This window comes from Stegodyphus dumicola, chromosome X1 (genome assembly GCF_044657685.1).
Source record: "Stegodyphus dumicola isolate Sdum_Otavi_A_Nest chromosome X1, ASM4465768v1".
Classification (NCBI taxonomy): Eukaryota; Metazoa; Arthropoda; class Arachnida; order Araneae; family Eresidae; genus Stegodyphus; species Stegodyphus dumicola.
Window position 1 is genome coordinate 60630353 of NC_140780.1, and position 22632 is coordinate 60652984.

General features: G+C 31.6%; 1 protein-coding gene across 2 annotated transcripts in view; it reads left to right on the forward strand.

Moving 5' to 3' along the window:
* Positions 1-22632, forward strand: part of LOC118185692 (transient receptor potential-gamma protein-like) — a 438602-nt gene that overhangs the window by 396680 nt on the left and 19290 nt on the right. For both annotated transcript variants that reach the window (XM_085808683.1, XM_035355739.2), the window contains 5 exons: positions 8106-8245; positions 11614-11729; positions 18158-18412; positions 21396-21591; positions 21689-21880. In XM_085808683.1, the coding sequence (XP_085664809.1) occupies positions 8106-8245; positions 11614-11729; positions 18158-18412; positions 21396-21591; positions 21689-21880 (899 nt within the window). The remainder of the gene's footprint in view (positions 1-8105; positions 8246-11613; positions 11730-18157; positions 18413-21395; positions 21592-21688; positions 21881-22632) is intronic.

Consider the following 22632-nt stretch of genomic DNA (forward strand, 5'->3'; position numbering starts at 1 on the left):
TCACATGCCTTTTCATTTAAAAGCAACATGTAAGCTTTGTTTGTTTCTGGCTTTTCCTACGTATTTATTTAATACATAACCGCAGTTTAAGCTTGAATTAAAAAGAATTAAAAATTTAAATTCCTTACAAAATGCCATTTTCAGCAAATCTTAAGTAGAAATAAGGAGTTATATTCATTATACATGTTTCTCAGTTTATGGTTATTAACCTCGAGGTTTTTTACTTACAAGCTTTAAAATAGAATTTTTCGTTCATTTCTAGAAGCATATTTTTCAACCTAATTTCTAATATTTTATATATTTTATAGGTAGATTTTTTTTAAGTAAGGTTCGTTAGTGAAAATAGTTTGAAATTTCACTCATGTATGAGAGTGAGTGCGCACGCGGCCTCCCCGTTTTCATTGGGAAGAATTATGGCACCGCTTGCATTCACGGCATCGGGTCAACACGCTTAGTAGGGTGCAATTCAATTACTCAAGAAAGTCGAGAGACTGTGAAACACAGTCATACGATTCTTAACAGCAAGAAATGTGAAAACCGCGGATATTCATCGTAAGATATGTGATAGTTCGGTGGATCGAAGGGTAAAAGTGGATGAGATTATTCAAGAAATGTGAAAAGAATCCTAAATACCTGGCCGTCATCACTGACTGCAGAGTTCTATGAGAAGGGTACACAAGCACTAATTGTTCGTTATGATAAAGGGTTTAAATGGACCATTCATTCATTTCACTCTTCGCGGCAAGGCAAAAATTCATAAAAACTTACAATATCTTCATTAAAAATTGTGAAATACAGGAAAACATAAAACACCAAATACAGTTGAATACAGTTAAAAAATATTTTACAATTAATATTAGAGTTTCTAAGTAGAAAAAAGCAATTCAATCAGTGGCAAGAAGACAGAGTTTTCGGTTCACAAAATGGAAAGTTTATTTTTGGCCCTACTCAGCAAAATGACACTGAAGTTGGTGCACAAACTGACTTAATTCACTATTCTACTAAGAGTTTCCAATATAAATTAATGGAGGCCTCGTTAGGCTTAGCACAACTTAAACTTTTAAATAGTTGATAATTCTACAACTACTGTATGCATATTAACTATTAAAGCAGCTTAACCGAAACATAAGAACAACATAATTCAATCACTTTCAAAATAATGCAAATCAATGCAATCAATCAGCAAAAAATGCGCAATTTACCAACATATAAGCATATAAAACTGAGCTCACCGAGCCAGGTAACAGAGTAGTACACACACACACACACACATATATATATATATATATATATAAAATATACGTTTGGAGCGGACGAATGCAACCAGAAAGGGAGGTGCACAAGTATGCTATAGAAATCCCATTTCAACGTTCTCTTTTTTTAGTTATGCGAAATACATACAAATGTCACACAAAAATCTCTTCTGAATCCATTTTACAATCCATTTTGGAAAAAAAAGAGTCCTTTATTCTGTCCATACGTACAGATGTCACACAAAAGCATCGTTCTCATGGTCAAAATGGGGATTTTCGTTGAGGTCAAAATTAATATTTTCGTTGAAATATGATACCCGAAAGTTTTAGCGATTGCAATACTTCTTTTACTTCATATAAGGAAGTAAAAATAGAGAATTTTATGCAAATTCAGAAGATAAAAGTTTTTTGAAAAAAAAATATTTCTTTTCTTTTACTGCAAAATGAACTTTACTTTTAAAATAGACCTTGAACGTATTAAAATTAGCAGCTAGCTATTATATTTAATTTATTTTTCATCTAAATTTTATGTTCAGTAATTATTAAGCCTTTCATTGGAAGTTAAAACTTAATTTTTTATTAATGTCTTAATCTTGCATGATCAGTGTTCTAAGATTGATATTTTCATACAGAAACTAAAAGTCTTAGTAAAAGACCTAATCTTAACTGGCAAGTTGCTGTAATGTAACTGGCATCTTAACTGGCATCTGTTACGTTGCCAAAATATTAATAAAAATTTCTTTTTTAGAAAAATATATTCGTTTTCGTTTTTAGAAACGTACCAAGTATCAAGACTCTGATTTGGTAAATAAAATAAAATATTTATATTTAACTACATTACCTAAAGATAAATGAATATACTTTCAAAATCTATATTTCTCTTTTATGAATTCGAAGTATCTGGATTTTTAAAATCCAGCAAATTAGCTTTAGCTTTCTTATGCTACTGTCCTAAACAGATTTCTGAGCTTTCTTACGCTACTGTCCTAAACAGATTTCTGAGCTATAAATTCATAAGCTTACTTTATTTCACACATCAGTTTCTCATTTTAAATTCTGAGGTACAAACTATTATTCTCCTTTGAGAGTTAAATTTGTTGAAGAATTTCTGCCCTGAAATGATGAATTAAATCCCTTCGGGTAGGATTACTAAATAGGACTGACACAGACTGATACATCTGTTACAAAGGTATCCGTATTCTCAACCGTGTTTGCTGGTGAATATTCTTCATTCTATCATCCCAAATATAGACGATCTATATTCGATTGGACGGATAGGGTTTTATTTCAGAAGTTTGTATTTTATAATGTTACGGAAATGAATTCTACTCTTCGTGTGAAAATAAGTATAACTAGACTGTTTTCCAACACTTAATTCAAAGAAATGCCTAGTTTAATGTTGACCACACCAGGCCTTGATTGTTTTTGTATTTCATAAGTTATTAACTATTATTGTCACATAATTCAAGAATCTTTAAATGTACTACGTAAATTATTAATGATATTTTAAAATTTGTCATTTTTATCACTTTTTACCATGAATTTATTCTAATTGTTAAAGATATTAATGCAACTCAAACAATGATGAGTTCTTATTCATAACTTTTAATTAGTAAACATACAGATATCTGTGACTTAAATATTTTCCTAATGTTAATCATGCATCCATTTAACCCGAACTTATTAGAGTGATCTTTCTCCATCGCAGATACACTATATGTACTTTCAGCTCAATAAGTCATTTTAATTAAGACTTGCTTTAGAAAATTTTATCTTTGGTATATGCACAAGATTTTATTTCTTCGGGTAATTTTTTTTCCAGTTTCAGAATTTTATATTTTATATTTATAGATCTTTAAAATATTACATTCAGACATCTTTTTAAATATTCAAAGCTGAAATTTTCATTTGTACTTCCTTGCCATCATTTATAAATTATATATTTTAATTAATGCAAGGCAAATAAATACTTTAAAACCGCACTGTATGTGTAATGAAGGATAATTATCTCATTCTAGCAGAAAGTTAATAAGCAGAATATATTTAAAGAATAGGGTCAATTATTGTTTAATTAATACACCACATAATACTACGATGTATGGTATGTTGTATGGTATGTAGTGATGTTGTGTAGTGGACTGCGATAAATCAAAAAACTTAAAAACCCAATGGCAGACTCTGTAGAAATCTATTACTTTTAATCTAAATGCTCCAGGACAGGCTCAGATTTTTTTTAACAGCTAATCAGCAATACAGATTTCCGCTCCTCCCCCTTCTACCGTATTCACCAGGCGTGACCGCAAGAGATTATTTCAAAACACTGAAGCAGAGCATCTTCGTGATCCACATTACAGATGATTGATGTATGTTGTTCGAGAAGGTTTAAAAACTGCGACCAAACACTTGCCTGAATTTGGTGCTTAACGGATTGCTATGTTAAGAATATTGAAATCAAGAGAAACTTTGCAAAAAATTGAGAAAGTAATTTCAAACATTTACCTTGTAGAGTCATTAGGGTGTTTTTTTTATGCTGCAGGTGAGAAAAATGAGCAATGCCCTCGCCAAGACTCGAACCTGGACCTCTTGAATACGCTCCAAGTGTGCTACAGTTACACCACGAAGGCATGCAGAAAGGAGGGAGAAGATACTCCCCCTTTTAAAGGGCAACTGGGGGTTAAGGGACCCAATCGCCAAATCCCGGTGGTGAAGAATCATAATCCACCATATTTTAGTTCGAGCGGCACTGTAGAATTATTTTAGAATTTTTCGAAACAAGGAAATCAAAGAAATCCGCAATGCCCTCTCAGGGACTCGAACCTGGACTTCAAGAATACGGGCCGAGTGTGGTTATATCGTTATACCACGAATGCATGCTGGACCGAGGGAGACAATCCCTTATAACCTGCATTAGAGTGTTAAGCTTAAAATTTATTGAGCGCTCCTGGTAAGTGGAAATTTTCTTTAATCTATATTTCCGCTTTTAAGCTATCCTCATTTTCATTTGCGAATTGCGAACTCGAAACATAGCATTTCTGGACACATTTCACCAATATTCTGTGTATATTAAACACTAAACACCTACGCAAACATTTTTAAATGCAGGTTAAGCTTTTCCGTTTTCGCTTTAGCTAAAGGATGGTGAAAAATACATTAGTAATTGCGACTCACAGAACGTCATTCCAGAGCCAAAATAAACAAGCATATTGTAATTTCTTGTGTATTGGGATTCTTGTATATTGTAATATGGGAGTCCCATATTTTAACAATTTGGGGCATGTAAAAGTAGCATTTAGCTTGCGTTAGCTGCATTTTTTGTATCTGTCACAAAATCTCATTATGAAATCTTATGAACATATAGATCATATAAGCTGCAAATTTCTTTTGTAGGATGGCATTATCCTGTCATGCTCACAAGTGATTACTCAACGTGATTGTTCATTTAAATCGCTGTTTATGACTGTCTTCATGAATTTAAACAAAGATCATGCATGCGTTTTCTATACTCAGATTTCGCAATAAATAGTTATACTTCATTTTGTGAAGATTGTGTTCATTCCTACCTGTATCTTTCCAGAAAAAAAGAAATGAGTTTAAGATTCGTAAAGTTTTTAAAATTAAGACTTCTTTTAATTCAATGTTGAAAATGAGAATTTCAAATCTCTTGTATTTGAATCATCTGCCAAGTAAACACTCGAAATCAAAATTAAATTGCGGCTAAATGAAGGAAAATGCTTTGCATGTTAATTTAAATAAAAACGAAAGTTTTTGATAACATTACAGAACGCAAACCAGATAACTTCTTTTTAATTAAGCTCCATTAACTTTATGCACATTTTTTTAATTTTTAACTGTAATTAGCTCTTTTTAAAGAAGTGATACCCACTATGAAAGCGGGATCGCCAACAGCCGGGCGTTTAAAGCGGCTGAACACTGGTAGCTCGGTCCGGGATTCGAGTTTTGTCGAAAGGGCTCGCTGCATGGGCGCTTTCGTTGTTTTTCCCATGACGTGGATTCGAGCCAGTTTCCCTTAGATAGTCCTCAACGGGGCATCCCTCACTTTCCGTATAGTGCCTAATGCCGGAGCAAGTAGCAAAATAAAATAAATACTACAAAAAATAACCATGCCACCAAACAAAAGGAATCGAATGTAGAGATACTTCTGTATTCGATTCCTTTTGTTTGGATGCATGTTTCCTTTTTTAACGAAGATTTTTTTAAAGATTAAGATTGGGAAAGTGTCTCTAGTATGATTCCTGAGAGATGAGAATAAATTGTACGAAATATTTGAAATTCTGGTATTGGTTATCATTTAATTAGAAAAATCATTCAGTAAAACTTGGTGAAATAAATTGAAACATTAGACGAAATAAATAAATCAATAACTTCTAATTTTAAAATAAATTTTCAAGAAAGTGTTTATCATATTTAAATATACCTGATTAGTAATAAGTTGTATAGTAAATATACAATTTATATTTTTGAAGCACAGCATTGTACATGAATAATTTAATAGTTATATTATTCTAAAATCTAACAAAATAAAAAAGTTATTTATATTTGCCTAAACTGTAAATATTATGTAAATCTTTAAAAGAGCATGTTATAGCAAGCTAGACAGCATTGAATTTTATGAAGTGAAAAAGTATAAATGTGTAAAATATTGGCTGGGTATAATTTAAAACTCAAATAAAAATTTCTTACTGCATATAATATAATCTACATACAACATTTTGAATAAAATCATTTCATAGAATTTAAATGTGTTCTGTACACTGATGAAGTATATTGAAAGGCATGTAACAAGGACTCATGAATATGTGACATTTAAATATTATGAATTAAAATAAATATGCTGTTAACTAGTCCTCGAAACTTTTGAAGGCTGTAGCTGAAAACTGTAGCTGAAATAAAATAAATGATAAAAATAGATTTAGATAACTTATAAAAGGGATTGAAATTTAGTACTCTTACTAGTCCTTTAACGTACTCTGAACAAACTGCAACATCATGACAATTTATACAGTTGATCAGCCGATTGAATATGATGTAAGCTATTTTCTAATACATTAATAAATTCTTTTTCTTCCTGAAGGCTATACACAAGCAAACTTAGCATAATTACACCTCTAGCTTCTGTCTAACGGAACAGGAAACAGAAACAATTGAAAAAAGAAAAATGCTTCTTGTAATGTAACAGGAAAATCTGAAAAACCATGCTCCTTTGAAGAAGTAAATTCTTTGTCTTGCTCTTTCAAAGCAGTACAAAAGCACGAAAAAAGTGGGATATCGCTTAAGAAGGGATAAAAATGTCAGGCAAAAAAATTTTATCAGAGAAAGCATTATTTCATTGCTCTTTAGTAGCTTACTACCCGTCCTCAGGCTACTGGAAAAATTATGTAGTGCTGAATTTAACCGAGGTATTATCTTGATTAACTTATGGGTTGCGGAAAATTCCAATGGATTTCATTCGCCAAGCTAAATGAAAATCTCTTCAAGTATTTCACATACTAGTGGAATGAAAAAGTACAAAATTACATTTAAAATAAAATATGGTAAAACGCATGAATATTTGTAAGAAAGCTTTACCTTCGAGGATTATGTTGCAAATAATGAAAATATTCAGTTCAATGTGCATATGATTCCTTCCAAGATAATTTAGGTGCGAATTACATAAAGTCTCAACAAACTGTTGCAAGGAATTCCTCCAAAAAAATATAGAGAGAGAAAAGAACAAATGAGTCTACCAAAATTAGACTTAAATGAAAATGGAAGGCTGCAAAATCTAATCTAAAACATCGAATCAATGTTTTAAATTACTTAATATTTCGTGAAAAAAGAAATAAATCAGCAGTCGGGATGTTATCTAAAGCAAAAGAATATGAGTTAAGAAAAATTTGATTTATGTAAGTTCCAAATAACTTTGTAAGGTTATTTGGAACCTTACAAAGTTATTATTATCTCCTTATTTATTTATGGGTTTATTTATGGGGTTATTTCTCCCGCCTTCTAGCATGCCTTCGTAGTGTAACTGGAAGCATACATACTAGAGGTTCGAGTCCCAGTGAGGGCACTGCTCATTTTTCCTCTCTCTTGCTTCAAAAAAATCCTAGTAACTCTACAACTTTTATTCACTCTTATTATTTTTAAGCAAAATGAATTAAGAAGAAATTTTTAGTATGAGATTTTAATTAACAAAAGATTTAATTGCGGAACCATTTATGATAAATAATTAAAATACTGGTCAGAATTGCAATATAAATTACAATGGTTATTTAATTCCATACGAATTTAAAGTTTTTATGAAACAACGTATCGATAAATAATTTTTTATCGATTTTCTAGCAATTTTCTTAGAATGACCATTTAATGCAGTGCTCTATTCTTCAGCTCCTAAGGGCCTGATTTTACACGACATAACTATGTAGCACAATTATGTATCTAAAAGCACCTGCTCTGTGTACTAAGGTTGCTTGGTCAAGTATACAGTGGGGATGCTCACAGCAGCCGTTGGGTGCTCAAGATAATGAGTTGATAGAGGTATTACCAGGAGATCAAATGGAGATGAACTAGTGCCTCTTCCACTTCCACCCCTGCCTTTACTCTTGACCAAGCGATGAAGTCATCGATTTACTTCATCACTTGATATAGTTTTAAGTAGTATATTAAAATTATGCCAATTCATATGCTTTGAAGGAGTTAGTATCGAAATTCGGGAAAATTTTACGAGAACCATAATGCAGCATATTTCCAGAAACTAAATATAAATTTTAAAAATCAAATATAAATTTTGATTTCTTTTCTTTTTGTTTTCTTTGTATCACTTATTTATAAGAAACTTCTTTCAAATTTCAGGCCTTATTTGGAGTGAAATCAAACAACTGTGGGACAGCGGTCCATTGCAATACATAAATGACATGTGGAATATTATAGATTTTATAACCAATTCACTTTATGTTGCAACTGTAGCCCTAAGGATCATAGCATATTTTCAGGTAATTTTTCAGCATTCTCTTTCAGTTATCTTCCTTTTAACTCTTTTCAGGGGATAATGTAAAATGCAAATAGCTAGTTAAAAAGGATGCTACTGATAGACATTCTATACACCGTGCCCATAAAAGTCCTTATGTGGCCTTTATTTTCTCAATCGTTGGTGTTAAACATTTACTTCCAACTACAAGCATGATGTTTCAAATCAGTTGTTCTCAACAACGTTCCTACGGAGCCCCAGAGGTCCTTATCCACTGAAAAGATCTGTTGCAAATTTTCTTCCTGAAGTTAATTTAGGGGTGCACGGTTAATGGCGGGAATCCTCAAACAGTTTTTAATAAAATAAACTAAGTATGACGCCTTTTCATTGCTATGAAAGCTAAAATAAATAGCAATAAATAAATTGGAAACAATTCTTACATCTTGGGTAAAATTAAAAAAAATTGCGCCCTTTTTTAACAAACAAACGTTATGAGTGAGGTAAAAAGGAATGCAGCCAATATAGTGTTGAATATTTAAAATATTACTTCATTCCGTTACCAGGTATAGTACTTTACTTATGTACCTTCTATTCAATAAAACTTTGTCAAACAAATCAATGAAGCTTAAGGAACATTTAACAAAAGACCACAGCGACAAAAAAAAAAGATAAAGATTTAACTTTCTTAAAACAACCAAAGACAAATATTTGACAACACCGTTATTGCGACAACATTTGAGGAAAATGACGATGACCTTCGTGCTTCTTATAATGTTACTTTACTAAGCGCAAAATCGAAAAGCCACACGCCATCGATACAGAACTTACTACTCTACTAGCTATAAATGAGATAATACGCATCGCGCTATGTAAACCATCTTTCGATATTATAAGGCTACTATCATTATTTGTTTCGGGCGAATAAAAATTTCAAACAATTGTTCTTCTATCTGCTTTACCACTGAAAGAAAGATGTACGATTTTTTCCTTCCTTTCAGAAAAAATGTGTAATTTGTTCATTTTCAACAATCAATCAGCTATTAGCATCGAATCCTCCATCATCAACCATTGTATATAATGGAGAATTAGTTTCTCTTTTACTTGATACCTTAAAACGATCCATGGTGACTATTTTACATCATGTTACAAAATTCGTACTAAACAATGGTTCTTACGAAATGTTTTGAATGTGTAATACGACCTTTAAAAGAATTGCATTGAATATTACAGTATAAAGAAGGATTGACGAAATGGCTCAGTGCACAGGAAATTCTTTATGTCAGTTCTTAAAAACATCTGAATTCTCTATTCAGCTTGACGAGGTAACTCTGCCTGGAAACAAAGCCTTACTTTTATCTTATGGGAGATTTGTAAAAGAAGAGCAAATTTAGCAAAATTACTTACGTCACTTTAGCAAAATTAAAGAAATTGATGCATAAGGGAAATTATTCAAATTCGTATTACTAAGATACTATACAAACAGAAAATAAAATTCTCCCTTTAAATGAATAAAATTACATTAATTATTTTGAAATTGAAGTGATGTGCTGTAGGCTCTGAATAAGAGTGTAAAATCAATTTGTATAACTATTTTCAAAATATTTCATTGGTAATTCATGTGTAAAAACAATTTTTACCTTCTAATATTGGAATTATTTGAACTGGATTCTTCTAATTAAATCATTCTAAAGTGTTTTCATTGTTGCATTCTTTATAATTCTGAATGAACATCAAATCACCGTAAAGGCACCCTTTTCTTTAATAATACAGTGCTCAAAACTGTTAGGATATATTGAAAGTTCGGTATGAAATAACATATAATCGAGAACTTTTTTAACAAAAATTAAATAGAAGAGGTTCAAAAGAAAAATTATAATGTTTACAAATTTGGAAATATGCAAATTTTGTCTAATACGTCGAAAACTGCGCGTTTGAGATAAGGACTGAAGAGCGACCTTCAGCGTTCCTTCTCTAAGAGAAGATTAAAAACAACTAACACGTGTTGAATATTTTGTAACAAAGAATGCGATGTTTGAGCAAAATGACTTAGCTTGATCGGTAACCTGAAGGGCTATCGGTCGTTTAGAGGCGGATCAAACGCAAGCCTTTGTAGCGGAAGTGTTAAGAGTTTCTTAAAGTGTCATTTCCAGACTACGAAATCGGTTCTTTTGGAAATTGGGAATGTTCACCGAAGATCAGAACAAGGTCGCTCGCCTACAGCAACACAAAATGAGGATCGTTATTTAACACTAAGGCAAGAAGAAACCGCACTTTGAACGTCACTTCCTTGCAACAGTACCTTCAAAGGGTTAATGGTACCAGAGTTTCAACTCAAACTTTTTTAAACTGACTCCACCATGTGGGTTTGTAGGCTCGTAGATCTAAAGCTTGTGTTTCACTGACACATAACCACCGGGCAGCACGCAAAAAGTATGCTTTTCGGGAGGGACGAGATGAGTGGTGTAACGTCTTCTTCCCGAACGAGTCCCGCTTTAGTGTACAACCTTACAATAGGAGGATTCTCATCTGGAGAGATCTTGGTACACGAAATACTCCTGCTTTTGTGTATGAAGGTTTTTTTGCGGAGGCGGAGCGATGGTCTGGTATGGTATTTCTATCAATGGCTACACCTACCTGCACATTATCGCGACCGGAGCACTAACGGCTCAGTGATATAGGAATGAGATCCTCAGACCTATTGTGGTTCTTTATGCTACAGCAATTGGGGATGAATTCATTCTCGTGGAAGATAACGCCAGGCCACGTCGTGATCCGCTAGTAGACAGTTTTCTTTTCGACGAAGGAATCCTTCGAAAGTATTGGCCGGCATGTTTCTCAGATATGAGCCCAATAGAAAATGTTTGGGATTTTCTATGGAAAAGTATTGCTAGTCGCTGATCACCCCCAGAAACAATTCAGCAGTTGAAAAGCTCTCCTCTATAGGATTAGGAGAGAACACCCCACTCTTCTCATTGATAACCTCATTGACTCCTCAGAAGTGTGCGGTATTGCTTTCGGTCAGGAAAAACCATATCATTTACTGAAACTCATTTGTATCCGAAAAATCACATTTTTTGTTTACTTGTATAATGTTAATTTTTTGTTTACCGGCAAATATCCTCAATAAATTTTAATTATTCCTTGTTCGTTACTTTTTTTCTATTCTCATGTCTTATACCGCCTATACATCATATATCAGTCACCAAAACAATTCCTCATCCGATGTTTGTATCTAAAATCATAATATCCCCTAATTGTTCTGAGCAGTGTAAAAACGTTTGTACTAGTAAATCAATTTTTCCTAGGTTTCAATGAACGGACATCCTTCTTTATCTGAATTGTAGTGCGTTTACGTCTTCTTTATTTTATGACCATTTCTAGTTACATTTCTAGGTGCAAAAAGAAATAGCCGAAGACACAGGAACAGCTTATCTACCACGCGAAAAATGGGATGCGTGGGATCCTATCCTCATTGCCGAAGGACTTTTCGCAACAGCCAATATTTTCAGGCAAGTTTCTTCAGTTCTTTCTCACACATATAACAACTAATATTAAAAGATGTCAGAAACGTGGCGTGATATCTTCTACGTTGAAGTTAATGACTTTTTTATGCTTGTTTCGATTTTGTTTATTATTACGAAAGGGCATATACTTTTTTTAATCTAAATTTTGATGGAATATGCAATTAAATATTAAGGAATGAATTCAGTTTTCTCTCGATTTTAATCCAAATAATTGATAAATTTATTCATTCAAATTTTTCGTGTCTAAGACAGATCATAATTTAGATATTTGCTTTTTTTAGAACATCTCGTAGAATATCTTGAAAATATCGGCTGAAGTTTTGCAGGGAAAGCCATTTTTTTTTTTTTTTTTTTTTTTAATTTATAGAGAATCAGGTTATTAAAAAGAACACTTCAAATGACCACTGGAGGAAGACTGATTAAGTCTTGACCATGGAACAGTCTTGACCACAGAACATTTCAACACCAGCAACGATGGTTCAACACCAGCAACAACGGAAAATTTCAACACCAGCAACGATGTTTCAAGCAAGGGTTGGTCTTGCTTACTGTATGCGCTTACAAAATCTTCGGCATTTTATTAATTTTAAAAATGGATAGTGTAAATCAGAACTATTAATCTACAATGAAAAGTAACCAGATTAAATTAATATTTCTAGCTGTTATTTGCCGTTTCTGACACGTTCTAATTTACAAAAAAAAAGTGTTTTTAATTAGTCCTCATGATGTCACATGTTATACTACCTCCAAAAGTGAAGAACGTTGTTAATCAAATTCAAATATCAGATGCAATGAAAGTGGCATGTTTTCTTATGATTTATGAAACAGGAAACTACTGTTAAAGAAAGACATTTGTTTGAACGGGAACGTAAAGTTCAAACCCACATCATTTGCGTCAATTGGTGGTTTATTTTCAAATTTATTGTGATATAAATAAAATAGAATTTTCTAATTTAGTAATTTTAAAAGACTAAATAAAATGCCTAAATAAAATTGTAAACGCTTAAATAAAACTGAATTAATGTAAGTGCTTAAATATAATTGAATAAAAATGCCTAAAAATTGGTCATCTATATGAAAACTAATTTTACGGGAACTATAATAGACTATAATTTTCACTATACAAAATGATCTTTTTTTTTAATTTTTTTTAAACTTTATTCTACTCATAGGCTGCCACTACTAAATCTGTAAAATAATTCAAAAGACTGTAAGGTCGTATTTATGTACTATGCGTTGAAAACTTCTGAAAATATAAAATGTTTCTTTACACATGGCCTCGAAGAACGAAGGCTCATGTTGGTAAAATATCCATTATGCTTTACAAGCAAAACGTTCCTTATTCCTGCGTCCAAAATTCAAAGGGATACGTACAATAAATATTTTCATGAAATGTGTTGAATTCTGTTCTCTTTGCGGAAATACTTTTCTCTACACGCAGTATTTTCAAACAAGATTCTTCAGCTAATATTTTCAAGAAAGTTCTGTAGTCCTAATTACGAGTGCTACCTGTATTTTACTCGAAATTTTTTTTAAATATTTCCACAAATTTTACATTTAAAGGTGTGGATCTTTTTGTATTTAACTTATTAAATTATGTTAAATACTCAACTAATAAAAATTTCAAGTTTTATAATTACAGCCTTCCAAACCACAGTATTGAAACTGTTTTCATACAATAATTTCTCATTTTGGGAAACTTGGTAAATGCAAGTACATGTCTAGAATCAAGATTTAAGGAAATAAGAACACCAATGCACTTTTCGAACGCCCTGTAGAAAACAAACATACCGGTAATTACTGTTTCTGAATTATTTAGCCTGTAAGAAGTCATCAATGTAATATGAAGACTCTGCAGCTTTTCTAAACTAGAATTTTGTTTCCAGATTTACTTGTGTTTTGTTTTTATACAAACTAAGAATTTTTTTTCCATTTTTCCAAAAATACACATTGTTTCTGAACTCATTTTCTGGAACATAAACTCCGAAATTTATACTTTAAATACTTTATTTTCTCTTAATTTTCATAAAGGAAATTACCCTCATCTCTATTTGCAAATAAATTGCTATCGTTATCACCCTAATAGTGTTCCAAATATATTTAAATGAAGATGCGGAAAGGCATGAAGTTAATTAAACCATGAGTAAACCACCGTAGATTAAACCATGAGTATTTTAAACGTATAAATAACGTGAAGAATTATGAGGAATTTTCACATTTCTCAGTGTAGGGTACAAGCAGACAGCGTTTCCAGCTAGTAAGCTGGAGATCCGTGGTTCGAATCCTCACGGCAGGCAGAGCTAATTTTCCCACACCCTGCATCGAAAAGCCTAATTATCTTTTTGAAGTAAAGAAAATAATATTAAATGGTCTTGTGAAAAAAATTACCATTAATGTATTTTTACTAAATAATAGGAGTTATTAGCTGAATTTATCAAAGCCGTTATAAAATAACTTTAATTTCAAAATAAGTTTTAATAGAAAATAGATCTGCCTTAAATTTCTAGAAATATGAGTGTCCGATTTCTAGTTTATTACAGTACAATAAAATTCTGATTAAGTAAAAGTAGTGAATAACACTTAAAGGATACGTTTAGAAAAAAGTTGCAAAAGAATGCAACCAACACAAGTGCTATTCATTCTCATCTGGTTTATTTTCACATTATATGTTACTGAAAACGAAGCCCCTAAAAACTATAGAAGGCTGAAAATTGAACATAAAATGTATTAATATCATTATAGATATTTTTTAATATGCAGAACGCAGCTGTGGTGAATGTTATATCGAAGACAAACTAAATCTCGACCATGTATATGAAATACCAGTAAAACTAACCAGTCGTCCACAGATATAATTTCATACTATTTAGCATTAGCCTGACGTAGCACGCGGCTGTGTATATTGTCCTTTCCTTAGTTGTTTAGTTTCTTTAGTTCTAAACTTTTCGTTTTGTTAATTTCCTTGTTTCTTCAAAGTGCTAAAGATTTCCATATCTGCACCACTATAGAGAGAGAGTGAGAAAAAAGAGATAAAGTATGTAAAGTTAGTATCAATTACATAAGGTGAATTTTATAACAGGAAAGCACAAATGAAAAACAATTGCATCAAAACCTTGGGAAATGAAACAGGAATAGAAGTAAATTAGCGCTAAAACAAACCGAAATTCGCATTATTTTAATTAACACTTGATAATTTTTTGTCTTTCTCAAGAAACAGCAGAGAGATTACTAACTAAGGAAGTAGCGTTTCTGACTTATATCTGGATGAACTGCAAAATTAATCAAAGAATTTTTTTAATTAGAAATAATTAAATGAGTTAGTACAAAGTTTAGAATAATTTTTTAATGATTTTTTTTTTTTTTTTTTTTTTTTTTTTAAAGACCGAAGACCGAACTTGCTGCTTGCTGTTATCTGAAACCAATCCTCAATCACGTTCTTCCACGTCATTCGAAATTAGTTCCATAACTCTATAACAGACTAAGAGTCTAGTTGCTTTTAAACAAAAGGTTGTAGAGACATTAGGTTAATTGGTAAAGCCGTAGAGATCAAAAATTAACAACGCCTTCACCGGGAATCGAATCGCGAACCTCTGGAATACCAGCTACATTCTGCTGCCCACTACGCCCCGAAGGCTCGCCAAGAAGGTGGGAGAAATACCTTATAAGGTATAAAATTTATTAACTTTAAATTTTAGAATTTAGTAACTTGGAAATCCGTATTGGTACTCTGTACAAGTTACTAAGAAAAAGACAAATGGAAGAGAAACCAAAATTTCAGAAATGGTAAAATTGATTAAAGTTTGTAAATGCGGATTATTGTAAAATATAAAATTCCAAAATTTATTCAGACAGAGGACTCAAAAGGCCAAGGAGGAAAACCAAAATCGAAGAACAAAATCTGATGACGGTTACAAATAAAAAGAATGTTTTAAATACCAAAGTTAATTGCTAGAAAGCTAATTTTCCCATACAATGGAAATTTGAAATTAAAATACTGTTTTTAAAAGCAGGTATAAATAAAAAGGGTTCGAAGCTACAGTAAAAAGGAAAAATTAATAAGTAAAATTTTATCCAAGTTTTACTAGTTGTATTGTTTGATATACACAAGTTTAGCTGTAGAACTGCTGCTGATTAAAAATAGAAAATAAAAATAACGCTGTTCTTTAAATTAGGATAATCTTATTTTTAATTGTAAATAATTGTAAAAATTATTGTATTGTATTAATTGTAAAAGTAATACTATTGTTTATATTAAGAAGGTGAAAATTTTTAATTTTAGATTTAAAATTGGGATATATTGCAAAGAGAGCTTTATTTTACTAAAAAGGGCAAAACTAATCGCAAGGAAAGTAGAAAAAAGAAGGCAATAAATTTAACAGCAAAAAGGTCTTAACTGTTTGGCGAATGACGGGACAGGAATAGAAATGGCCTTTTGTAGGCGGCAGTGCCAGTGGGAATTTTTACAGATTTCCATATTTAAATTGTTGCGTATCCAGTAAATACCTCATCTTCAGATTTAAATATTTCTTATCATTAATAAGAAGAAAAACTAAAGCCGTGCAGTTTTTGAAGTGGCAATTAAAAAAAATTAACAGCGATTTTAATGTGAATAAGTGTAATTTTGAAAAGATGAATTTCTTTATGAAGGGCTTCAAATTCAGAACAATTTTTTAATTCTTAAAATTTGATTGATTATTCTGTAGCCAACTACTTTTTTAGAGATAATGGATTACAGTTGATTAGTTTATTAATGTTAAAGCTAAACTGTCTTCTTTTGTCAAAAAACATATTTTATAAAATTGCGAATTTAATATCAAGGTAATCAACATCGTTGTTGTTAGTATTTGTTTTGTTAAGTTTTAAACATTTTGAACAGATACTGGCATTTTCAGTTAAACTAAAGTTATTGTATTTAATAATATCATCAATGTATTTAAAGTAAATTTAAATTTTTATTTTGCTTACAGAATTGCATGAAACTAAATTCTCATAATTTATTTAATTATTTCTATTTAATTCTGGAAAGATGTCCTAAATTGAAAGAAGACTATTTTTGATTTCATTTAATGAAAGAGAGGTGAAAAGATTTCCAAAATCATAGCTTTTCATATTATTAATGCAATTGTTTCAAATAATTTTCATAGCATATATTATTTTTAAAAATCCATTAATTTTTATATAATTTGTTAGTGTTCTTGGCAATGTGATTACAACTTTTATAAACATTTTCTCAAGTGCTTCAAATTTTATGTTAATGAATTCTCATTTAATGGTTTAAAATTTTCTTTGATTAATTTTTTAATTCATTCAAGTATAATTCAGAAAAGTGACTCTGCTGACAACTCTTTCGGTTGCTTCTTGACAAAGTCTAAAGAATTATCAAGCATTATTTATTCTTACGTAAATTTTCTTTCCCTTTTGCTTTAATTTACTTTAGTGTTCGTTTTCAAGTTCAATTGTTTAATTTGTATCTTCCTTTTAGAAAATTCACCTCATTCGGTTTTTATTAATTCTATATATTTTAAATCATTCCTAATTACTTAATTTCGTAGCATTCTGCGCGAAACTAATAAATACTATTAGTTTCGAGAAGTTAGTTTTCGGATATATATATATTTGTAATAATAAAATTCCATAATCAAGAATACACTTAAAATTCTAACTGTATGTCTTTTCTTTTTTAATGGCGACGTTCTCTTATTTGAAAGTACGTGGAGTTAAATCCACAGCCCCGTAGTCAAGTTGCTTTTTCCGCCTTTTCTACACGTACAGTTATAGAATGTTCTGGAAATATTTAAAGCGAACTGGATTGGCTGACGAGGCTGACGTCATTTTTGGAAGCTCCGCCTTTCCAGAGGCTATAAAAGGACTCGCAAAAGGAATATCGGGGCTTTTCTTTAATGTCACGATGCAGTAAACTTCATACAAAAAGTTATTAGTAATTCTTTTTTATTTATTCCGGATATCTGATTTTTGTAACTGCTATTTCTCCTGAATAATAATAAATGGATACTGTTTTTTAAACTTATCGTCTGATTATTTAAGCTACGACTAAAGCTGATACATCACATATATATATATATATATATAATATATGATTTTTTTTCAATTCTGAAAACGTGGCAAAAGAAATATTTTTCTTCATCGTGGCAAAAGAAGTATTCTTCCTTTTGGGTTACCTTTTCTTACGCTGAAAATGACTAATTTACAAGTTTTTAACAATTTTTTCCCGAGACCTATAAAATTACTAATTTTTATTCACCTTCTGTTCCTTTACCCTCAACCAATTTTTCGAACCTGATGCTTAGTTACTTGTCTGCTTTTCTTTGAAAATGTGATTCATTTTTATTTGTTTCATTTCAAGTTTTACTAGATTCCCATACTTTCTAAGTATTTTTTTTTATCCTTTTTAGTTCTCTGAAACTGGTGTACATTTTTTCCGTGAACCCCTACCTGGGACCTCTTCAAATATGCCTTGGAAGAATGGTGATTGATATTATTAAGTTTTTCTTTGTATACACATTGGTGCTTTTCGCATTTGCATGCGGCATGAACCAGCTTCTCTGGTATTATGCTGATATGGAGCGACAAGTTTGTTTCTCCGGTAAAAACGGTCAGGACAGTAAACTGGATCATTCAGCTTGTTTCACGTGGAGGAGGTTCTCCAAGTGAGTATGTTCAAGTACTAAAAATAATTCATCTACCTGCCAATTAAGGATATAGATATATTTTACAAATTCCGATTTTAACTACGTTTCTTTTTTTTTCTTCGTTTTATGCCTATTTAGGCTGAATAAAAATTTGAATATGTAACATATTAGCATATTGGGAAACAGATTATTGGTATATTTTCAGCTATTAATAATTAATATACGCAAACGAAGTTTTAAAATTATGGAACAGAATGTTGATTTAATTCACTAAATATTGTGATTTAAACCTCTTGATGGTTGAGAAATTACATTACCTTCCAAAAGTTAGCAAGGGCCAATAAAATAAAATATTACTGCAGAAAATTACGTTTGAAGTAACTCCATATTTCACAACACAATTAGTAGCCACTTTGCATTAGTTAACGCAATTATAAACTCAAATAATAATAAAAAAGTAACAAATATATTGATGTTAAAGTTCAACTCTTTAATTACCTACTTCACCTAAGGAACATATTATCCTCCTAACTGCTTATTTACATTTGGTGCATTTAACAACAACTCTAATATGGCATGTTACCTTCTCTGATTTGATGCAAGCTACGCATCGACTTAGATTATTTTAAAGCAGGAGATGTGAAAAAAGTGCAATGTCGTCTCCGGGACTCCAACCTGGACCTCTCAAATACGCGCCGAATCTGCTACCGTTACACCACGAAATCATGCTGGAAAAAGGGAGAAAATACCTTATATTCTCTCTTCACTCAGCTAACACAGCTCTGCAAGGTAGGTAATAACTTTCATTCACGTAGAAAACATTAAGAGTCTTAGAGAAGTTTTCGGTAATTAATTGGCGAAGCAAACTTTACCGAACACCCCCCCCAAAAAAAAATCCGCTGAATTTCGATGGAATTTACATTCCGTAAAAATACGCCGACAACTACACGTAATCAATACTTCTCCGTCAAGCCTTGTTCTTGTACGAGAGCTGTCTTATACTGAGTGAAAACATATACCTGCTTATATATAGCGCACTCTTGCGATATATAGCGCACTCTTGCGAGGTCACATGAACGTGAACTTTCTACAGTTACAGCAACCATTTTGAACACACGCAAGTTGATTTAGTTTGGTTTATTGATTATGGTAAGGCACGCGAGGGTTATCTGCTTAAGGGAAGGGATGCCCTCGGGGACATCTTTTTAACCAAGAAAAAGCCAGCCCGGTTTGCCTAGAATCGAACCCAGGTCGAACTTCGAGTGTTAAAAACGTAATGTTTAAAGATACTGTTGTGTTGATTGCATGTTGTTTTCTTTGGCCAAACTCTTGGTTACTTTTCTGATTCTAGAAGTCTGTTGTGTGATTTTAGGATGAATCTCAGTTCATTCGTGAAGAGTATATTGGACCGTTGCGATTCTGTCCAGTTTGTATGATGACGGTTCCACTTAAGTCAGCTTCTGTGGGCTTAGTTCCTGCAGGTATACCAGGCATAAATTTCTTCGGTATTTACGTTTCTCCTCCGAATGCTTGCAAGATATCGACTTTTCTACTGCTGTATCAACCACTGCTTTAACACCAGATGCGGTCGCTCGTTGTAGAGATTTCGTTTGGCCATTAGCATGATAACGGTTATCAAGGTTTATATTACCTTAGAACGATCTCATGGGTCTCGGATAAATATCCTGCTTGTTTGGAATTCTTTTCGTAATACAGGAATGTTAGAACAGTCCACAAAAAAGAAACTGGCGACTTCCTGAATGAACTGCTCTACAAGGTTTCCATAAGCAACCACTGTTGAAAGGCTTCTAAACGTATTGTTTATTTCTTAACAAAGATAGTGAAATACAAAACCATTCATTAGGAGTTGACACTCATTAGAAGTTTCCTTTGATCAAGAAAAGCTTCATGCATGGTTGTTTTGTATGCGCAAATGAATCAATTTAGCACTACTTCTAATTTACCTACTTTTCGCGTAGAAAATCTTTTTTTTCGTCATATCATTTGATATTTTTGTATATTCACTGATAACAGCAGTAATATTCACCCATTAAAATCCCTGTCAGCGATTACTATATGAGACTTCACATCGCATACTTAACTTTTGGGAGGTAGAGCATCATAAATGAGAAGCAACAACCTGTGTTAGGCGCAGATTTTTACCATAGAAAATATACCCCTAAAACAGGTTGTTGCTTCACTTTTATTATTTATTTGAGGCGTGTTTCTCTTCTGTCTTGAGGTAGAGATATTAGAAGTTGAAACTTTTAAATGAAAATCACGATATGAGAAATTAAAACTTCTTTTTATAAAGGCATCAAATGGATTTAAAACTATAATCCATAGAAACAGAGATATATTTATTAGGTACCTAATTTAAAATCGTAACCTACAGAAGTCACTATATATTTATTAGCCGTTAATTTTAGTTAATCTAACTCTAATGTGCATACATATCTTATAAAGTGGGAAAAATTTATATTACTGTTTAAAACATTTACTGTGTAAAAACTTCATTATTACAGTAGTTTAAAGAGAAATATCACTAGCATCTTTCTGTATTAAATACAACCATTTATTAAAGCATTTTATTCAAAATCCTGGTAAACCAGCAAACAGTCCCAGTAAACTAGTTTGTTATTTACCAGCAATAGTAGCAAGTTTAAATAGCACGACTGACTATTTAAACTTTGAGACCTATCACTGTTATAAACCATTACCCAAAAAATGCTTTTATGCTTGATTTACTGAGCTATTGAAGCTTCTCAGTCAGTTATCGAGTATTCTTAAGGAGCCTCACGTTTGTGAGATGTTTTAATAAAAACTCACGAAATGATAGTAAAGAGATAATAAACAAATTTTTTCTCAATTAATAATTTTCAAGTACATATGCCCTTTTCCACTAAAGGTAACTATTTTTCCCATTTACGAGTTTCTCTCTTAAGCTCAAAGAAATAATTTTACCCCATTAATAATACTTGTTCAATGATTTCTATTACAGTTTGTTTGAATCTTCGCAAACTCTCTTTTGGGCGAGTTTCGGTCTCATAGACTTGGATAATTTTGAATTGACTGGGATTCAAAGCTATACCAGATTCTGGGGACTGCTGATGTTCGGTTCCTATTGTGTTATCAATGTCGTTGTCCTCCTCAACCTCCTCATAGCCATGATGAATCATTCATACCAAATTATTTCCGTAAGAAACTGTTTATGTTTTTGTAATCTTTCCTAATTCGTACTTTCCTATAATATTTTGCCAGTTTCATTATGATGTAACGAAATCATTTTATCAGGAACACGCCGATGTTGAATGGAAATTCGCAAGGACCAAACTGTGGCTTAGTTACTTTGAAGACGGAGCAACAGTGCCTCCTCCATTCAACATCATTCCTACTCCTAAAAGCGCCATGTATCTCTTTCGCTGGTTGAAAAGGAAGTTCTGTGCTACAAGAACTGTCAAGAAAAAAGATCTAAAAACAATACGGGTAATTTTCTCCTACTATAAAAATCACATAAGTTCTGATTTCAATGTTAATCCTGCCTTATGACACGTTCTTGGTTTCGCAGTGAAATTTAAATCATATTTTATTCAGGATTTAGCTTTTAGAATTATTTAATATTAGTGTAGTATAAGTTTTCATTAAGTATGTGTATTATATGAGGCTTATTCTTCAGAGCTGAGAAATTGTATCATTTTATTCGCAATATTTTCCAAGTTGAATATTAAGATCTTATTATCAGTTTCATTGACCTAATTAAATTTGAGTGTATGTATTGACCTTGTGCTTTCTTCAGTTCACAGTCTAATATTTAAAACATATTTTATTTTGAAGTTCTTGCCTATTTTTTCTTTTAAGTGTATCAGTTTTCGTTTCTGTAGATCAGATAGTTTAAAGATATCTAATTCTTAAGTTTATTTATATTTTCTAATGTTTACAGATATTGCTAACATTTATAAATATTTTCTAATATTTGCAAATGTGGCTTTTATATTTTATAGTATATAATAAACTGAGTTATTTTTACTAGCTGTAATCGCTTTTCTTATTGTAAATGTACTCAATGTTGATGCTATATTGAATAAATAAAACTAACCTTTAAAAACTTTATATAAACATGACAGATATGTGATGATTTTATAGACCGCATATGTCTATAATTTGCATGATTTTTAACGATCGCATACTATGAATGATGTGATGACACATAATGTGTATGATTACTATTTTAACACGAT